Here is a 22165-nt window from a genome sequence, read left to right as displayed (position 1 = left end):
TTATTTATTAAATAAGATTTTGCCAGCAGTATGCTGGTTTTTACCAGGTGCAGTGATGCTTAAATGTTGAACAGTTTCAAATCCACAATAAAAGACAATTAGATACGCCCTGTAAACATGTGCACAGGTTTATGTTTACTATCCCAAGAATGTTAGGCCTCTGCAATGTCTGTTTTTCTTATATAGATACATGCAATTTTTACAGCAGGTGATGCTAAGTTTTCCTTAACACTTGTCCTGTGCAACATGTTCTTTTGTAAATTGGGTATAGGATGCTTCAGCTGCATATAAACGGTTAAAGAAAGAAGACAGTTTATTACTTATGGTAGTTGTTTAGCTTGGTCATGTAGATGAGTCCGAGGTTGACGTGAGCGGCAGCCATGTTGCGGTCCAGCTTTAGGACACTCTCAAAATCAGCCATTGCATCTTCAAATCTGAATACACAAAATTATACATTTTACATAAATTTCTCAAATTTAATTTTTACAATTTACATTAATTTTCATACTGGAAAGTATCAGAGAGCTACAGCATATATTAAAACTCATGAAAATGAATAAAGGAAAGAAGGAATGATGAGTACATAAAATGAAAGGGGAAGGGAAAAACAAAAGAAGATAGGAAGTAGGAAAAGGGAAAAAGAGGAAGGCAAAAAGAGATGAAAGATAACAGGAAAAGAGAAGTCGGATGAGAAGAAGAAAAGGATAAAATGTAAACTATGATGATAACATTTTATAAAACCAAGCATGCTGTAGTATTTGGGATAGGTTTGACAATTAAAAACAAGCGACTTAATCTATATTATTCAAACATCATCAAACTATATAGTTACCTGTTGAGTTCCATGTACAAGATGCCTCTGTGCATGTAGGCCATTATGTTATCCAAGGAATCATCAAGCAAGAGTGAAACGCTGAAATCTTTCAAAGCTTTCTTAGGAAGACATCTACAAATAAAAACAAACAAGAAATAATAATAGCTGACATTTAACTTTTCCTAGGGAGGCAGAGTGATAAAAATTTAAAAAAAAACAATAAAAATAGACTTACTAGAGAGTAGTACTGGAATTTGAGTGCTATCTAAAGCTTGTTTATATGGTGTTATTTTATATTTGTCTGCTAATTAACAGCAATTACAATCTACTTCATTTGCTTGACTAATCACAATAAGATTAAGATAAGGTGTTGTCAATCAATTTAGTCATTAAACCTTGAGATAAGTCCTCCATGATGCATGTCATTTAATTTAGGTTATTATTGACCTAAATCACCAAACAAGATATTTTTGATTACTTTTTAGCCCTGCTTTTTCAAATTCGTTTCAAATTCCATTAGTTTTGTATACTGGTTAATTTTATTGTAATGCACGTTTAAACATTTTATTTACTTGTGCAATATAAATTATAAAATTAATAATTATTTTAGCACAAATAATAATTATAAACTGCATGCAGAAAAAAAAACTACAAAAAAAAATGAATAAAGAAGATGAAAATAGATGAAGCTGAAGAAGGAATTAAAGCCCTGTCAAGACTATCAAATTTTATTAGACAAAAACATGACATGCCTAAATATGGTCATGATGACATCACATCATGACCATATATAGGCACATCATGACTATATATGGGCATACAAGATTTTTGTCAAATAACAGTAACTTACTTTCGAAGGATACATCCTCTGTAGAAGTATGGAGCACTGCATTGAGGATCCAGGTGAATTGCAGCAGACAGATCCTCCACAGCGTTGCCATACATGCCTTGCTTGGCAAAAGCACGCCCTCTATAGGCCCTAGCCAGTGCACTATTAGGTTCTTGCGCCAGCATGTCCGTGAAATCTTTGATGGCTGCCATCCAATTTCTGTGACAGATAATAAATCTTATGTTACAGACTTAATAAACAATACAAATAATAATTTTAAAAAAACATTTTAATTTAGAAGAAATAAAGAAAATAATATTAATAATAAAAATACAACATTACTAATAATAATGATGATGGTGATGATGACATTAAAAGTATATAAAATATGTGAGGTCTCACCACGAAATGAGATGCATCGTTAGTGAAATCATATTGAGATATTCACCAAAACAGGTCAAAGTCACTTCAACATTTTTACAAAATTTTGATTTTATTGTTTTTGAATAACTTGATACTTATATTTTATGATTGTATACTTTGTAAATGAATTTTCTTGCCAAAACAGTGTTATTTGCACATATTCTGTAATTTTAGTCATATTATTTGTAGAGGTTAGTTTATCTTTGAGGCTGATTTTCTCAAAACGTGGTTCTTATACACCTAAACTTTAAATGCTCACATCTCTGGATTTCCTTATAGTAGGGAAGCCATTCAAAGACCAAATGAAAGCTTATAATGTGATCTACCCAAATATAACATAAACTCAATTTTTGAATTTCTAACCATGAGACTCATTTTGTGGCGAGACCTCACATATATGATGAAATATATTCTTACTTATTGACATTGAACTGGTATTCTCCACGTTTTAAAACAGCTTCTGTCTTTGAGGGCATCAAACGACTAACTTCTCTGTAATCCTCAAGTGCCAGCAGCATGTCACCTCTCTGAATATGAAATTTAATGTGACAAATACATATGATTTGCCCATATATGGATGTGATATGACATCAACAGGCTCATATTTTTTTTATTTGATTTATTTAATATGCTTTTTAAAAAATACAACAGAAACAAATGCACATGAACAGATCAAATCACAAAAGAGCAAATCGGGGATAACCCTAAAATTGCGAGAAAAGACAATTATTTCCATTGGGGTCCCCTAACACATAAATAGCTAATAAATAACTCATATTTGTCACACAAGGGCCATAATGTAGACAAAGCTTTGCAATGTCTAACTGTGCATTAAATCCAACTCAATGTATGACATCATGATGCCCATATAAGGTAAATAACACACAGTATTTGTCATATAAAAACCTATAATCTGGAATATGCTAAAATTCTTTCAGTGTGTATTTGGCTGGTCCACACTATCAAATTTTAATGCGACGAATTTGTGTGAAGATTAATCATTATACAAGCATGAAGGTTATAATATAGCGAGTCTACATACCTGTTCATACATCTGAGCCCTCTTGTAGTAAGCTTCGTGATCGTCTGGGTCCAGTTTAATGGTTTGGCTGAAGTTCATTATAGCCATTGTTAACTCACCCATCTCGCAAAATATCTCAGCTCTGCATGGAAGGTAAAAATGATAAGAGAATGAGGATGCTTATGTGATGGTTAACATGAGTACATGAGCTTTTGGTGGTTCTATTATATTTGGGGGAGCACTAGTTTAATCAGTGGTATCCAGTGATATATTTACATGATATCAAATAATTTTCTTATGGAAACTTTGTTTCTGAATCGTAGCATCAAAGAAGGGTAACATAATCCTAAACCGAATCATAAATCTACTCTTAAAAACTGAATTAGAATTTTTTTTTAAAACCCAATGCTAGGTATTGTACCTTGACTTGTAGGCACCAACATGGTCTTTGTTCATCTTAAGTATGATATTAAGATCTTCCAGTGCTTTAGTGGGTTTCTTCCTGAGGAGGTAAAGGAGGTGGCGGTGCCAGTAAGCATCCATCAGCTGAGGCTCAAGTTCAATAGCTTGGTTCAAGTCTTGCCAGGACAGCCTCAGATTACCAAGCTACAAAGAGAAATAGAATGAAGTAAAAAATAATAATGCAAAATCATTTGAGACAGCCAATGCTCTATGACCAAGATTCTTTATAAGGATTCCAAGGTGGACAACTGATCACTTTGGATACCACATGCCTTATAACAATGTCATCTGTTTCAGAAGTTCGAAGACAATCATTTGGGATTGTAGATGTCAGCCTTGGACCGTAGAGATTTTGGAAAGTTTATGTCATTTAGAATTCACAGAAATATTAGATGCACGCTCACTTATGGTTCTGGTGGTGGAACAAGACTTCTCGAATAAAGGCTAAAGCTGTAGGACAGCGTACACAATGGCTCATGTGCACTTTAAAGAACCCAGATGAGTAGGGGGTTACCCCAGAGTGGTTCATACAGCCCCTCATCTGGACAAACGATAGACAGCTGGCACCATTTTACCAGCTAGCTCAGACACGAAGAGACCTTTAGGGGAGATGCAAGTTATTGTACGTACTAGTTCACTTTTAGTGCCTCAGGTATAAAGTGCTATATAAAATCCAACTACATTACATCTTCATACCAACTGATACTAAAAACTTACCTTTCTATAAATGGCCCCTCTTCTACAGAGGTCAAATGGTGATGGTTTGTCTGCCATGTCAATGATGTCACTAAGATTTTGAGCTTCTTCCATCAAGTCCTCTAACAACACATCCTCTACATCTGGCAAGGGATCGATGGTGTCTATATTATAGGAGGCATTGCTTGCAATTGATGTCCTTCTATTAATGTCAAAAAAACACCAGATACTCTGTACATTAAATCCAACTCATAATGCTGTGCTAGTCAAGATAAAGTATGATATAATTATCCCTTTACGTGGATCATATTTGAATTTTATAATTGTACATATGGAACGGACTTTGTGATGATCAAGTTATAAGTAAAGCTTCAAATTTTGAAGATACAGATCAAGGAGGTATGACCTGAAAGATTATAGTAGAGGTCAGAGCACTGAGCTCCTAGAGTTGAAGCATTTCATCATGTTAAAAAAAAATAAATCCTTGTCAAGTCACAGGGTTCATATGGGCTGGAGCTTATCCTGAGTTTCAAATACTGTGAAGCAGGAAAGAGAGTGATGCTCCCCCTGGGTGAGGTGATGGTCCACCACAGGTTACCTCCTAGCAATATGCTGGTACCCATGATACAATTAATAGATTGAAGCAAAGTAGATGAAGTGCCTTGCTCAAGGACACAAGCAAAATGCACAGCGAAGAATTGAAACCTCAACCTCGAAGTAGGGAAACCTAATCATTTCCACTGCACCAAACCGCCTCAATTTTATTATGTACATGGTGAATTTTATTATTATTTTGTTGGTTTATTTTATGCAAGGTGACAGGTTGTTTTTACCAGAGGGGGTGTCATTGAAGGAGTATTAGGGAGTACACGTCTTGTAAGGAAATATCATGAGAGGGGGTTTCCCTCAAGAGGGGGTTTCCCTCAAGAGGGGTTTCCCTCAAGAGAAAGTTACGGGCGCTCCTTGCTACCGGCCTAAACAACATCTAAGCTTACTTGTTGGCAGCTTCATTGGTAGTAGCAACACTAGTGACAGTTGACTCCTCATCACTGTCTGGCTCTGTTGGTGGATAGACTTTGTCAAACCACACATTCCAGATGTCTCGAGCCCACTCACGCACATCAACATCAGACCTACAAAGAGAAAAAATAAACATACCAATTTATAAATTATTCAAGATAAACCAAGATAAAATCAGGTAATAAAATTATTGCTATTATTATTCCATTTATTTCGAAGGGGTGTTCCGTTTGGGAACAATGGCAATTAGTCGGTTTATCCAGGTATTCACAAAATAGACTTATAGCTTTTAAATTTGTGTTGTTTAAAATATCTTGTCCATTGTTTGAATCCATTATTCAAGAATTGAGCAACAGTTATGTTAGTAAAGGATGAATGTAGAAGAATTGAAAAACAGAAGCTGAATTTCTTTTATTTGAAAACCTTCAATGTTTTCCCCAAAGTACATTATAAATTATTATAAAGCACCAAAGCCCCATATTCTTCTTTCCTGCTGAAATCGGAACAAATGTAGACTATTAAATTTTACTTGACAAAAAACTGCTCTATGCCCATATGAGGCATGTCATGGCGAAATGGTTAAGTTGTTGCACAGGCCAGTATTGAGCTAATGAGCTATAAAATATGGGAGCTCAAAAAATTGCCTAAATATCCAAATTTTTTTCACTATAGATCAACAATTTAATGTCTTATTAATCATGTCCCAAAGTATTAGTTCTGGAAGTGGTCAACAAATCATTTATTTAATGTTATTTAGATAGTTAATTCTATTAAACAATGTATGCACAACAATTACTCAAAATCATGTTTATCTTGACTCTAAGAGTGCTGTACTTTCACTTTCCAATAACTTAGGTTTGAAATGTACAATTTCAATGAATGACCCCTCATTTTAAATATCACATACTCAGGTTAGCCATTTTGCCACAACCTGCCTCATATATAGTTATGATATGCCTATATATAAATAAATAACATAAATAAACATAATAAATAGATAAGTACTTCGGTGTGAAAATCACCAAGGATAACCCAGGATGTCTGAAGACTTGTTTCGGGATCCTTCTGGTGGTGAATTGGACAGCACACTGGGAGACAATCCCCTACTCTTTTCCAAAGACTGTACCTCGTTCTTTAACGTGCGCATGGGCCATATTGTACATGGGACCAACGGCTTAAACATCTCATTCGAAAGACAGTGCGCTATCGTAACTTGTATTTCAGCCCTCCAGCTGAAACACAAGGAGAGTAGCGATGGGAATTGAACCGGGGACCTACAGATCTCCACGGTTCAGTGCACACACAACGGCTACCACCAGCTTAGTCGACTGATCTAAGCTATGAACAGGATGTGATGTCATCATGACCGTATTTAGGCATGTCACATGTTTTTGTCAAATAAAATTTAGTAGTATGGGTAGCGGTTTAGAGGCAAATTCTTACCTTGCTTCTCTTTGCTCCATATATCCATCAAAATCCAAAACATTGGTAAGACTGTTCCTCTTTTGGGATTTCAGAGACCTAGAAAAGAAACAATTTTATGAAACAGGATTAAATTCAACATATACAATTGCATGTCTCATTACAAAGAGTAATATGAGTACAGTTGTTACTAGTTGTAAAAAATATGATCAACTTTTTTTTATGGCGGCATACATCATCTTGACATATATAAGACCTTTTACAACCTTTTTTGAGATGTTGTCATTTGAATAAACAAATGTACTTACTTAGGGACTCTTAGTTCATACTCCAACGGAAACCTAAACATTGGAAGACTCTCCGACCTGAAGAAGACAAAAGCAATGAAAGTACAAATTATATAGACATAGATATATACGCAGTGAAAACAGTAGGGGCTCCAGAAATTGACTGACAAGGAGTCCAACAAGTTTGACAGGGAGGTCTGAATTAAGACGATGACAGAGGGAAATTTCCCTGACCAAGCTCACCTTTGTAATTGTGTTGGGGTTTCATTCAAAAACTTATCAATATCTTGAAGGCGTTTCTGTAGACAAATACAAAAGTATTACTGTAGTTATATTTATTAGTGTGTGTGAAATACATAGATAAATTGACTATTGCATTCCCTTACAAAAACATACCCTTGAAAAATAATAGAATATTTCATCCCAATGTGCCATCTAAGTATAATGAAAACATAATATTTGGACATAGGCATATTACGATGGACTAAATTATTACTTTTGATGGGTATTCCCAAAACTAGAATACCCTTCAAAAGTAATGGAATAGACCATGTATGGATCAGTGCTTACACAGTGGCTACTACCAGCTATTGCCAACTGGGCGAAGCTTTTCCCTTAAAGCTCTACTATGTAGTATGTCTTATTGTGAGGCTTACATTTTAAATGAACTGAACCCAAAACCCAGAAACTAAAACGCCAGCTCTAGTGTATTTCTATTTGTATTTTCAAAGCAACAGCATCTTTACTAGAACAAGCTGAAGCAAGCAACCAATAAAACAATCAATTAATAAATATATACATCAATCAATCAATCAATCATTTTATTAATGAAATCAACCAATGCAGATATTGCACATTCCACATATTTCTTTACCAAAATCCATAAATGCATATTTCCAAAGCATAGCAAGCATTAACTTAATAATAATAAATGAAAGATAAATGCAGTATGATTCAGAACCCTTACGCTATCTGCTGCCTCAAAATGAGTTTCATCTTGCTGTACAGAAATAAAATGAATAAATTAAAAACATTGTAATAATACTAATTAGCATTAGTAATATTCAATCTAGTTCAGCATGTAATTACACTCTAAAAAATTTGAATTGTTAAAAATGAGATACTTACTGGATCAACTACTTTCTTAGGCTTTTTTCTGTAAGAGGAAAAAAAAATTATTTGTCACGACCACAAAAGTCAATAGGAGGAATATTGTCTCATCGCTCAGAATATAGAGCAACCAAATGGTAACCTATATTTGGTATTATTATTATTATTATTATTATTAATCAGTAGCCTCTGATGACCTTGACTAATTCATAAAAATGTGTATGATCTGCCCATATATGGACATGTCAAAAGTAATCCATACTCCAAGTAACAAAAAGCACGCCATCATGTAGGGATTCAATATTTCAACATTAATCATGTCATCATTAGGAATGATGATGTCCTATTACGCCCATATATGGACATATCACATTTATTTGTGACATAGAATGTGATAGTGTGGACACAGCTTTACATTAAAATGTATGTAAATAAATAAAATAATTAAAATAAATATATTAAATCATCCTTTACTTATTAAAATAATCATATTTTTCTATGTATATTCAAATTTTAATTATAATGTATCTAAATATTGTATTAATTCATTTAAATATTGTAAAAAAAATCCAAAAATATTTCTGTTACTTATAATTGTTCGAAATATATTTATTTAATGAGCATTTTGATAGTAATTGTTATTGTTGTGATGGAATAGACAATAACGGATTTGATTAAACGGATTAATCAAATCATTGGGCAGACAAGGTGAAGTATGCCTAGTAAATAAGTACAGTACAGTAAAGAATTCTTACCTTTTAGGATAAAGTATGTACTTCAAACCTGCTTCCCTGGCCTGCTCAGCTGGTGTTGGTTCTGCCACTATATACAACATTAAATAATAATAATAATAATAATAATAATAATAATAATAATAATAATAACAATAATAATAATAATAATAATAATAATAATAATAATAATAACAATAATAATGGTCGACTTATATGAAAAAACAAAATGTGATAGATATCAATATCAATCATCAATCATATAAGAAAATATTTAGACAATTAAGATATTACATCGTTAAGTAATTGAGTAATTACACAATTAAGTAATATAAGTATTTAGATACTTATTTACAGTAATTAAGTAATTTGGTAATTAAATAATAAATAATTTAGTAATTACTGAAGTAATTATAGATATTGACAATCGCTAATTAACAATTTAACATTAACATATTTTTAAAATGGAATTAAATTATTTTTCTTTATAATTATTTAATATATTATGCCTAATCAAAATTTATTTGAGAATCGTTCAATAAGAATTTACTAAAACTTTCATTAGAGAATGCTAGTTTCTGTGTTATTTTATAATTGTTTAAAGCCACAGTATAGAGTATAGAAACATTAATTAATAATTACCATTTTTGGAAGTTGTAAATACATTTTCCAAAACTGATTCACTTATAATACTACCGGTCATCTGTGATTATGAAAAAAAAAAAACATTAGAAATGACATTACCAGTACCAAGTCATACCATCTTATATGATAGAAAAAAATATTAATAAGTTAATAATTAATTCCCTAAAAACTGAAAGCAATATTGATAAGGGTGTTAACATATATGTGAGTCTATACTCTTGCAGATGTTGGTTAAAATAAATGGAACCAATGGTACATTAGGTTGTAAATGGTTGTGCTCCAGAGGTTCAAACACGAAAGGGTTTAAGGCAAAATATTGACCTCTGTTAATCAGTTAACGATATTAATTTAAATCTTTGGTTGTCAAAACTCAAATATGTGTCGCCAAAACTTTCTACAAAGTCCAAAGACTCAAGCTTCCTGACCAAAAAGAAAAAAAATATTTGTCTCGTCTTCCTCACACCTCATGCCCCCACTTAATCTTCACCCATCCCCTTTCACCCCACCCCCCAAAAGTTCTCCATGCCAATACTCCTAATTACACCCCTATATAACAGGACAGATTCATATTTTAACTTACTGAATCTCTGTTGATATCACCTATCGAGCTACTAAGGTCATTCTGTTGTCCACCACCTTTCTTTGCCTCCTCTATCTGACCATGTTGGTATTCCATTTCTCTCATACATGTTTCAAAGTCTGTTGCAACAGTGATGCTGGTCTCATCTGTTAAATCTGGAGCTGATTTTGACCTCCTGTAAAAGATAAATTAAATCAATCAATTAATCAATAAATCAACACAAATCATAACATACATATTTTTCAAATATAACAATTTTATATTGTAACATTTTGTTTGTAGGCGTTCAAATGTGCTATTTTTACACTGATTTGATTTTCTGATCATTTCGGTAGGCATTGTGATCCGAAAATTTGGATTCGGTGTAAATACACCTATAAAAATTCACAGAAGGCTCACGATTAAAAGTTTGAACCATAGCAACTGCACCTAGTGCACTCCCAGAAACCATGTAAAACATTATTTTGTAATTAGTTTTTTTTATATGCAATTTTGGTGGAATAAAATATCAATGTGAATACTTTAATATGACATTGTTAATTTTGACATTTATTATCTCAACAAACATACTGTATGTTTGGAAATACATAACAGACAATCTATTATAAGTCATGTATTGCTACAACATGTGATTTCATTGAAGTACATGTTTTTGCCAATTAGATATGAACATTAGGCATAAAAATATGACAGTATTGGCATATATGGCAAAAAATAGGGCATTATAATTTTGGCATATCTCAAAAAATATGGTAACAATAGAGATTCACTGCAATTTCCAGGTAGTTTAAATAAATAAAATATATCAAAATTTAGCATGCATCACCCTTTCTAACCCTCCCATCACTTTTTTAAAGATACACTTTCAATGCTGAGTTAAAACCTCTTTAAAATTTATACAAATTTATCATACTTTGTATATTTACATTTGTAAGTTATAAACCTTAACTTGAAAAATTCCTTGCCAGTTAACAAATATAAATAATAGTACTTTTATATTTTTTGCAAACCCTTTAATTCTTGGAAATCAATATGGATTTTTGTAGTAAATTGGTGTGAAATTATTTGTATCGATACTGTCTAATACTCGAAATATATATTTATAATCCTTTCAAATGAGTAAATTCAATGTATTACTTAAATTTCAGAGTTTTGTTTTAATATTACATGACAGATGGATATTTAAACTCTTTAGTGTGTTTGTTTATATTGTTTTTAATAACAATAACAAACCACTCAATTTACAAAAAAAAAGTCTTGACAGTCTGATATAAACAAATTACAAAGCTTAAGAATAATATGAAAGAATTTGAGGGTTATCTGTCAGTATTCATCTACCAGTATGCAATGCCAGTGGTACAATAAGGTAAGGCAGTAGCTATTTCTGTTTCAATCATCTAAATCCTGGTTAATGCTATTATCAAGTAAGTTGGTTTAGAATTAGATATGATTATTTGAGGCTCAAAACCAACATACTGTCACTATAGGTATGTGACAAAGACGAGTCATACCAGTCACTCGTCGCAAAAATAGATTTTTAGTTATTAATACACACTTAAAGATGTAAAAGAGCATTAAAATGGTAAAAGAATCATTTAAATTAGACATTTCCTTATAAAATTACAAGCATTTATACATACAGCTGTTTAAAGAACAATTTTTTTAGAAATCGGCCTTTAAAGTTTATGATTTCAGGTATTTCTCAGACAAAAACCATCAACAAATTGTTAAAAAATGTTGTTTTAACATTGAAAATGTGGAAAATAACAGCATATAACATCATGTATAGATATATAGAGGCTAGTTTAGTGCAATAAAGTAAATTTTGACATTTCAACATGTTTTGGCCATTATCTCTGAAACATGATTTGCGACAAGTGACTGGTTTGGCTTGTCTTTGCCACATATGTTAAAGTGAATTTTAAGAATGTGCCAGTATTGTATACTTTAGTACTAAGAAACTTTACAGAGAAACAGAGGAACTCATGACTTTTGCAGCTGATAGCTGATTCCAGTAAATGATTAAATGACCTACCATTTAGAATGTGGAGAATACATTAAAGTCAATTTTCTTGATTTGTTCACACTGATGCTGGTTTTGGGATGGCAAGCCCCATTTGGTTTAGGTGTGTTCAATTTGATTTTGGGATTAGTTTAATTGTGATTAGTTTTTAAAACTAAATGTCCCATTTGGTATGCTGGAATGTGGTCTCACCACGAAATGATCGCATCGTTGGTAAAATCATATTGAGATATTTACCAAATATGTCAAAGTCAAAATTTTTACAAAATTTTTATTTCAATGTTTTTAAACTTGATACTTATATTTTAGGATAGTATACTTTTTAAGTGAATTTTCTTACTAAAACAGTGTTCTCTGCGCATGTTCTGTAATTCTAGTCCTATTGTTTGTACAGAATATTTATACCTTTGAGGCCGATGAGATGTGGTTCTCATATGCCTGAACTTTAAATGCTCACATCTCTGGAATCCTAGGGAAGTCATTCAAAAACCAAATCTTTTAATGTGATCTATCGATATGTAATATAAAGTCAATTTTACATTATATAACCAGGTGACTCATTTTGTGGTGAGACCTCACATGTAGGTAAGTCATATAATGGATGAATTAGTTTTCCTCCATGGTTATATATGCATTTTTATAAAATTAAAACTGGGTTGGGGTTGACTTGAAACTGGTATATAACTATCCTAAAAGTTTTGTTCGTTTGGTTAGAGACATTTCATGTATTTTGATGGATTTAAGTATGTTTTATTAGTTGACTCTTTTATTGTTAAGTAAATCATGTACAGTATCTTCATTTTGAAATGTTGTCACTGATAAAAATGAGAAGTTCATTCATAATAAATATATTATTGTGTGTCCACATTAAGTTTAAATTTGTTTTCAATGTTTGATCCGAATGCTACTTTTTTGAAATGTATAATGTCAAGAAATCGTAACTTATGCAACTCCCTCATATACAAAAAAAGATATTAATTATTGTGCTGTTCGTCATTAAAATGACATTTTAATGAGAAACTAAAATTTTATTTTAATTTATGCCGGACAGGAGTAGTAAGATTAATCTCTTCTACAACAAGTGGTAAACATGGATGCCATACGGGAAACTGCCTTCCTTCTCAAAGGCATCCAGCATCTGGATTCAACCAATGTTCTACCATCTATGCTAAATCTGACTGGCGATGCCTTCCCTCTGGTTAGAAGTATACAAGGAAAGGTTCTTGCAGCAGCTACATCCTATCATGAGGGGAGAGTTGCTTGCATTGGTCATGAGCAGTTTGTTAACAAGACCAGCAACACTGATGACTTCCCACGATTCGTCTGTAACATCTTCAACTGGCTTGCAAAAAAGAAGCAAACTCCCAGGATTGGATTTCTGGTTTCAAGCGGGTACAAGGGATTGGAAGAGATCCTTCTGGAGCAAGACTTCATCCTGACATACACCAGTCCTGATAAACTGGGTGCTGTAGATGTAATCTTTGCCAACTGTTATTCCAACTTCATAGAGCAGGAGTTTGAACGGGTGTGCCAGTTTGTAGCAAATGGCGGTGGGATGCTGGTTGCTGGTGAGAACTGGTATACAAGATCACTCCATGCTAATGACATACTTCTTGACTGTGGAATAGAAATCAGCCAGGAGCAGGCAGGTGGCAATCAGGACTACCAACCTCATTCCTTGTCAGCACAAACTCCTACCAAGGTAAAAGCTGATTTATTTTAATAGTGATATTTTTTACTCTCTCCTATTTGGAGATTTGTTTTAGACATTACATATTATATATAGTGTACTACAATCTATCAATACCTTCCCATGATGTTAAAATTACATATTCCATCAATTTTTCAGTACAACTTACAGTTAGATTCAGGGCAGGTTAATGACATTCTTTGGAAAGATATCAAAAAATTAAGCACAGAAAATCTACAACCAAGTAAACTGGAAATATCTGGAGATGCCTTTCCTGTAATCACCAGTATGGAAGGAGACATCATTGCTGCAGTTACATCTTATGGCAGGGGTAGGATAATGGTGCTGGGTCATGAAGACTTTGTCACCACCAAAGATAAGGACGATTTCCCATCATTTATATTAAACATCTTCAGATGGATGAGTCCTGAAAGAGACAGCCCACCTGCCAGCGTTGGCATTCTATTACCAGGATTCGACTTCCTGCAGGAGAATTTGCAAGGGAATGGGTTTAAAGTTAGCTTGATTACAACTGACAACCTTTGTGATGTCGACATTATATTTTGTGATTGTTTCACCAAGTTCACTGAGTTCCAGCTGGCTAGCATTGACAAGTTTTTGTCTGAAGGAGGTGGAATGATTGTGGCAGGGCACAATTGGTTCTACAAGGTGGACCATGCCAACCTTGTTTTTCTGAGCTGTGGTATCAATATCACCATGACAATGGCTGGTGGTAATGAGATATTTACACCTGAGACAAATGCATTCACAGGAAAAGAAAGAGTAAGAAGACATTATAAAACCACATATTTATTGACATAATATTATTTATAAAGTACTAATAATAATGATGATGAATATATTTAAAAAAACTAAAGGCAGATACTTGTTTCTTCAGGTAGTTAAATCTACAGTGAATGAAATGGAAGTAAGGGATCTGATCATGGAGAAGGTCAAATATCTGAATCTCAGCAACAACGAACCATCTATGCTGGAGTTATCAAAAACTTCATTCCCAATCTTAGAAACCAAACAGGGTCGACCAATTATAGCTGCTTCTTCATGTGGTGCAGGAAAAGTTGTAGTAGTTGGTCATGCAGCCTATGTCACCAAGCCGCCTGGTGAGGATGATTTTCCTGTTGTTGTGGCCAACATTTTCAAATGGCTTTGTAAAGGAGTAAAAAGAGAAGAAGCACGCATTGGCTTATTGGTGTCAGAAGGTTATTCACAGCTGGAGATCACTCTGAGAGAATCTGGATTTCATGTCATCAACATCACTTCTGATAGAGTGGTAATGATTGATGCCCTCTTCACTGACTGTAAGAAGAGATTTACTGAAACAGAACTAGTGAATATCTTTAAGTTTGTTAGTAGAGGTGGAGGCTTGCTGGTTGCTGGTGATAACTGGTACCAGGAGAATGATTATGGTAATGACATCCTCAGTGCATCTGGTATAAAGATCACAAATAAGTATGGAGGAAGTGAGGCAAATGTGTATAATGTACAGTCTTCTAAAACATCAGGCCAGGTAAATTACCACAATTCTGTGTTCTGTTTCGCATATGTCACACTTTAGTATTGTTGCTCAACTCTACATTCATAGAAACATGGCTAAGTTTGCAGTCGCAAACATAAACTAGTTTGTAGAACATGCACGTAACCCTAGCCATGCCTATTGAATAACACATTGATTAATAGACTTGATCAAATTAGAATTTTGAGACTTACAATGAACCGTGTACTTTTCATATTGCATATAGTGATTAACTGTAATATTGTCTGATTTATTCTTAAATTTAAAATAACATCACTTGATACCATAAACTAATTTTTTTTTAAACCTACCAAAATAACATTGAAACTAAAAATAAAAATATGGAGTATTTTTCAAATGTTGAGAAATTAGATATTAAAATAAGTTTGTATGATTTCAAGAAATTATGTCAATTTGAATGGAGACATGTGTTGGCATTTCCCTTTATGTACATCATTGTGCATACTCTTTACTAAACATTTTCCGGTTTGGTATATTAATGAATGAATTTTGAAAATATGAACGAAATCATTTTTTTTTTTACATCTTTCTTAATAGAAGAAACTGGAACGTGCATATGGGGCTCATGTGTACCAACTTCTGCGAGATGTAAACACACTGAATGGAGAAAGCACTATTGCGTCCCTCTTGGAGATGGAAGACACTGCTTTTCCAGTTGTTAAACATCATAACAATGTCATAGTAGCTGCCTCACTGAAAGGCAAGGGAAAAGTTGTTACAATGGGCCATGAATCTTTCATCAACAGAGCGGAAAACCGTGATGACTTCCCTCAACTGGTCATCAACATGGTGAAGTGGGCTTCAAGTGAATCATATGGCTACAGAGTTGGTCTTCTGATTTCAAACTACTACAAAGGACTGAAGGCCATACTGAAGAAAGCTGGAATATCCTTCATCGATATCACCACTGATGAACTGGATTCTGTGGATGTTGTCTTTGCTGATTGTTACACAAAGTTCTCTGAAGAAGCGCTTGCAAGAATACATGCCTTTGTGCAAGGTGGATCAGGATTGATAGTAGCAGGAAACAACTGGTATACAAAGAGTACTTATGCCAATAACATCTTGTATGGCTGTTCAATTAAGATCACACAGAGCTGCGGTAGTTCATTGAAGTGGACAAAGCCTCCATCTTTAGAAACATTTGATGTAAGTTATTCAAAGATTTTATTTCAAACAGGTATTTGTTTAAATATTCTATCTATTTTATGAGACAAATAAATGTAAATTGCCAATATATGGATATTGGTGTATGACATATTCATGCCTAAATATAGATGTGATATGATAAATTTGTTGGGTTTTTTTTGTGTGTTTTCAGATGCCTGTTTTAACCGAGTTAGAAGAAAGAGCTGAAATTTTGAAACATGTTAAGCAAGTTTACTCACGCTCTAAAGTTCCATCGATACTCAGACTTGCTGGAGAGGCTTTTCCATTGGTCAACATGGGCAAAGGAAAGTTTGTAGCTGCCGGTTCATCATATGGTGAAGGAAGAGTAGTGGTGTTTGGTCATGAGGAATTTGTTAGCAGACTTGATAGTGTGGGGGATTTCCCAATAATGGTGTGTAATGCAATCAGATGGATAGCTCAGAAAGAGGAGATTAATGTTGGGTTCTTAGTTGAAAAGGGATATAAAGATCTATCAGTAAACCTAATCACAAATGGGTTTAAGGTATCTGTTATTACTACTGATGAATTAGAGGGTGTTGATGTCCTGTTTACAGACTGCTATAAGCGATTCACTAAATCTCAATTGCTTAGTCTCCATGAATTCATAGATAAAGGTGCAGGAATGGTCCTTGCTGGTCAAAACTGGGAGTACAAGACAAGTTATGCTAATGACCTCCTTCAAGGTTGTGGAATTTACATCACTGACTATTATAGTGGAACTGGCCCACTTTATATGTCAAATAACCTTAGCAGTGTTGGAGACCAATTTAAGCAATTCTCTGAAATTTCAAGTCTTCCGCTTGACGAGGTATCTGCTAGGAAGGTGCTATTCAGAGATGTTAGGAATTTAGTAGTAGGTAGCATTGAACCCTCTGTCCTAGAAGTCTCTGGTCACGCATGTGCTTTAGCTGAAACAGTAGATGGTAACATTATAATTGCTGCATCTACCCTTGGCCAAGGTAAGATACTTTGTATCAGTCATGAAGCTCTTTTAAAGGAGACTAGTACTGGTGATGACTTTCCACTTTTTGTTTTGAACACATTCAAATGGTTGACTAATGAAAAGCCTGCACCTAATGTAGGTTTCTTGGTGGCGAAAGATTACAAAGGCCTGGAGAAAACCTTAAGTGAAAACAAATTCAATGTCAACTTTATGACAACTGACCAGATACACACAGCCGATGTCATTATTGCTGAGTGTTACACAGAGTATGATGAAAGCAGTATAAATAATATCCAGAGGTTTGTCAGAGGAGGCGGAAGTCTCATAGTAGTCGGGCAAAACTGCCAATTCAAAACAGTATTTGCAAATGAAATTTTGCTTGGATGTGGAATTCAAATAACAACCAAGTCTGCTGGCAGTAATCAAGTGCTTTTAGGCACAAATGAACCAGAGGTATCAATTGATAAGAGTGATGAAATCATAGATAAATCGATGATGAAAAGGAAAATCTTGAAATTTGTATGGAAACTAGATGCTACTGGTGTAGAGCCTTCTGAGTTGAAGCTTTCAGGTGAAGCATTTCCTCTGGTGACAAGTCGACAAAATCTTGTGGTTGCTGCTGCTGCCCCACTTGGAAAAGGGAAAATAGTTGTCCTTGGCCACGAAGAATTTGTTAAGAAAGTTGGAGAAGGATCCGATGACTTTCCTCTTATGGTGCAGAATATCTTTGATGAATTGATAAAAGATGGGGTTAAAAAAGTTGGAATGCTTGTTTCTTTCGGTTATGAAGCCCTAAAATCCAATCTCATAGAAGCAGACTTTGAAGTAGCTGAGATTAACACAGCTGAACTAAATCTCGTTCACGCTGTCTTTGCTGACTGCTACACAAGGTTTGATGAGCAGCAGTTACTTGATATCTATAGCTTCGTTACAAATGGTGGTGGATTGCTTGTTGCTGGGGAAAATTGGTTTTTCAAAAAGGAGCATGCCAATGATGTATTACTTGGTTGTGGAATCAAAATAACACCTAGCTTTGGAGGTGGAGATCAGGTATATGAACCAGAAAATGATGACATATCAGACATACACAGCTGCATGATGATAGATGCAATGACATCCAAAGATGCAATTCTAAGAAACGTCACATTACTTGATGGAAGAGGATGTGAACCTTCTGGATTGAAGCTTTCTAATTACGCATTTCCATTGGTAAAAAGTAAGCAAGGAAATGTGGTTGTTGCAGGTGCACCATTAGAGCGAGGTCAAGTTGTGGTGTTTGGCCATGAATCATTTGTCAAAAAAACTGGAGAGGCAGATGATTTCCCACTCCTTCTGCAAAACATATTCCACTGGATGGTGCGTGGAAAATATGGTGCTGCTGTGGGATTACTTTCTTCAGAAGGCTACAGTAGTCTTGAAGACAACCTTAGAGAAGCAGGGTTTACAGTCATGCCAGTCACAACAGACAATCTCGGAGATGTTGATGCTATCTTCGCTGATAGCTACACAAAATTTGATGAAAAACAACTCGGTGCAATACATTCATACCTGAGAAAGGGGCGTGGACTGGTTGTAGCTGGTCATAACTGGTTTTTTAAGCATGACTGGGTCAACGATGTACTTCTAGGAAGTGGAATCGAGATCACTTCTGAATATGGAGGTGGAAATCAAATCTATGAGTTAGAATCAAACTTCGAGAAGGAATATCCAATTGTGCTTGAAAATGAGTATATTAGTGAAGTTTCAACCAAAACTGAGCTTTTCAAAGGTGTACGACGTCTAGAGGCTTTCGATATTGAACCTTCAGAAATCAAAACAATCGGAAAAGCTTTTCCTCTAATTATAAGCAGAGAAGGAAAGACGATAGCTGCAGCAGCATCCTGCGGTCGTGGAAAGGTTGTTGCTTTAGGTCATGAACAATTCCTTGAATTGAAACAAAGCACATGGAATGATTTTCCAAAGTTTGTCACCAACACCTGCAAATGGTTGTCCAGTACAAGTGGTCAAACCTTTGGCTTTTTGGTTCCCATTGAAAAATACAAACGCTTCAAGAACAATCTTCGTAGTGCCAAGTTCACTGTGCCTGTCATAACAACTGATCAGCTGTCATCAGTTAATGTAGTCTATTCAGACATCTACACTAAATTTGATGCAAAAGAGTTGCGCAAGATCAGAAGTTTTGTAACAAATGGTGGCGGATTACTTGTGGCAGGACAGAATTGGCATCTGCAAAGAAATTTTGCTAATGATATTTTGTTTGATAGTGGAATAGTGTTCACAAAATCAAAAGGAGGAGGACAACAAGTGTATGTACCCACAATGCCTTACAGTAAACCTAGAGAAGTTCATTTCTTTGACATGCTGTTTTGTTGCATGTTTAATAAGGTTTGAATATATGTGTAAAGAACAATGTTGCCTGTTGTTCAGTATATATACCAACTACAACTTTTGTTGTTATATTCTCAAATAACAGCAAGTCACCATATTTTTTTATGTATTGCAGATCCCATTTTACGGGTAGAAAATTTTATTTTGAGACCATATATAGGTGATAAATTTAGTCTTGTAACGTTTTTCATCCCTGCACAAGTTTAAAATGAGCTTTCATGAAGTACTTTAAAATGTAAAAATACTTTCTTCTTTAGTCCACCTAACAAAATTTTGAATTTAAGTATGGCTTCTCCCTGTAAATTTCTATCTATGAATGTGACACAATTAAGTCTATTAGCCACTGATTTAAGTAGTTAAAAACGAACAACCAACAAACTCTTTCAAAAAATGTGTTTATCTCTTGAAATCTGTCGGAAATCACATGTCAGTAAAAATATTTTCAAATTTATTAGCTTGTAAAATCAGCGGTGGATCCTCCAGAGGGGGTGGGGGAAGAGGCCTACGTCTGTTGTTTTTGTACATAGGTAATAGACAATTAGGCACAGGCGGCGTACCAGGAGACACATACTAAATAAAATGTGATAATACCGATAGCGATTTAAAAACTGAAGTAAAAATGTTTGGGTTTAAGACACTGATTTTGTTTGACTTGGTTATTTCAGATTACTATATAAATAAGTACAGTAAGCATATTTATTTTTCTGAAATACTAATAAATACTAATAAAAGTAAATATTGAATTGTATCTTATTCAAAAAATATCTGTAAAAAAGTGTGCCATATTCGAGTTCATGTCTACTGGGTTGTTATATTTATATTGATATTTATAACCATAACCATATTATAATATTTCTTTTCGTGGCTTATTTCTCGAGAACAGAAAAAAAAATACTTCTTGAGAATTACTGAATTGAATGAATTATAGTATGTTAATGATGAGTTTCTTGGGTTTTACTTGAAAACAATAAAAAAATAATCCATGTATCTACCAGATATTTAAATAATATTCATTCAACATTACAACTGTTGTGTGCTAATAAACAAATTCACAACTTACTGAATTAGAAAAAGCACATACAGTAGTAAAATGATATAGGTTTTAGAGTAATGATATGTTTGCATAAATCTTAAAGTATAAATAACTAAGAGGTTTACATTTGCTAATCCTTTAAACACAACTGTTTTGTTTAAACTAACATAAAACTATCAAAGTCCATTTAAACAGTATTTAAGTTAAAAAAATAAAGTTTGAAATATACAATCCAATCAAAATGACTTGTTCACTTTCTCCAGAGTATATTTCATACTATCTTAAATTCTGTCCACAAGATCATATTTTATGTGACAAAAGTGTGTGATGTGCCCACAGGCATGAATGTCATATTACACACAAATATGGGCATATTAATTTTATTTGACATAAAATGTGATAGTGTTGACAGAACGTTATGTCAAAGTTATCGGTGAACCCCATGTTTATATCTGATATGATTTTTACTGGTGGTTCTTGCAAGGTCATTGATTAAATTGGTATGTTAATTGTGGTTGATTATAAACATTAATAAAAGACTATTTCAAGTACAGAATTTTTTTTCAACTTATGTTGAGGCGAGACATGGGTGTGATAGAAATGATGTTAAGGAATAAGAGGCAACATTATTGATGGAGAAAATAATGATGATAACATTCATGATGATAATAATGATTAGATAACAAGTCAACCTAGTATAAACATGGAGAAAATAAAATATTATTTTCTCCATGGTATAAATACCATTAATTGATTGATTGATAATTATGATACTAATGAATCTGATGATGATAATGATGATTGTGATAATGATTGTGATGATAATGATGATTGTGATGATTATGATGATAATGATTGTGATGATAATGATTGTGATGATAATGATTGTGATAATAATGATTGTGATGATAATGATAATTGTGATGATAATGATGATTGTGATGATAATGATGATTGTGATAATGATGATTGTGATGATAATGATGATTGTGATGATAGTGACAATTGTGATGATAATGACAATTGTTGATAATGATGATTGTGATGATAATGATGATAATGATGATGAAAATAATGTGTAATAAATCAGACTATAATCAACTGGTCTGCAAAAGAATTTAAAATTAATAAAATGTGCGCGTGTACCGACAGGTTTAACGTACTTGCATTTCAACTTATACTTCTAAAACAGACTGTATTAACTGTAGCAAACTGTAGTTTAGTTTCCTAAAAATCTGAAATCAATTAGTTAACGAAAATCATTGCTATTGGATGTGACAATATTTCGAAGTAAAAATCAATAAGAAATGCAGTGGCAGTGAA

The 22165-nt window shown here is 33.6% G+C and overlaps 2 protein-coding genes across 5 annotated transcripts in view; one reads left to right on the top strand and one right to left on the bottom strand.

The window, feature by feature from the left end:
* LOC117112460 overlaps positions 1-22165 on the bottom strand; it is a 34247-nt gene that overhangs the window by 10362 nt on the left and 1720 nt on the right. The window contains exons 4-18 of one of the 2 annotated variants that reach the window (XM_033255546.1): positions 10041-10215; positions 9458-9518; positions 8840-8906; positions 8103-8130; positions 7218-7273; positions 6996-7052; positions 6709-6786; positions 5241-5378; positions 4267-4447; positions 3509-3693; positions 3109-3229; positions 2484-2593; positions 1665-1862; positions 833-946; positions 321-434 (exon numbers count right to left, since the gene is read on the bottom strand). In XM_033255546.1, the coding sequence (XP_033111437.1) occupies positions 321-434; positions 833-946; positions 1665-1862; positions 2484-2593; positions 3109-3229; positions 3509-3693; positions 4267-4447; positions 5241-5378; positions 6709-6786; positions 6996-7052; positions 7218-7273; positions 8103-8130; positions 8840-8906; positions 9458-9518; positions 10041-10215 (1683 nt within the window). Of the gene's footprint in view, positions 1-320; positions 435-832; positions 947-1664; positions 1863-2483; positions 2594-3108; positions 3230-3508; positions 3694-4266; positions 4448-5240; positions 5379-6708; positions 6787-6995; positions 7053-7217; positions 7274-7941; positions 7969-8102; positions 8131-8839; positions 8907-9457; positions 9519-10040; positions 10216-22165 lie in introns of those variants that run through there. The other variant, XM_033255548.1, reaches the window with a different exon arrangement.
* Positions 11328-21399, top strand: LOC117112459. Of its 3 annotated transcripts, XM_033255544.1 has the most exons (7): positions 11365-11406; positions 12616-12648; positions 13115-13765; positions 13913-14536; positions 14652-15281; positions 15846-16457; positions 16630-21399. In XM_033255544.1, the coding sequence occupies exons 3-7, from the start codon at positions 13154-13156 to the stop codon at positions 19810-19812; spliced, it is 5661 nt and encodes a 1886-aa protein (XP_033111435.1). In that variant the 5' UTR covers positions 11365-11406; positions 12616-12648; positions 13115-13153; the 3' UTR covers positions 19813-21399. The 3 variants fall into 3 exon arrangements, with proteins under 3 accessions (XP_033111434.1, XP_033111435.1, XP_033111436.1); XM_033255543.1 differs by lacking the exon at positions 12616-12648 and having other exon boundaries at positions 11328-11406; XM_033255545.1 differs by lacking the exon at positions 12616-12648 and having other exon boundaries at positions 11393-11464.

This window comes from Anneissia japonica, unplaced genomic scaffold (assembly GCF_011630105.1).
Source record: "Anneissia japonica isolate Jap-2015-1 unplaced genomic scaffold, ASM1163010v1 scaffold288307_len268549_cov174, whole genome shotgun sequence".
Classification (NCBI taxonomy): domain Eukaryota; kingdom Metazoa; phylum Echinodermata; class Crinoidea; order Comatulida; family Comatulidae; genus Anneissia; species Anneissia japonica.
Note: the sequence above shows the minus strand (reverse complement) of the source record. Positions and strands in the feature narration are given on the sequence as shown.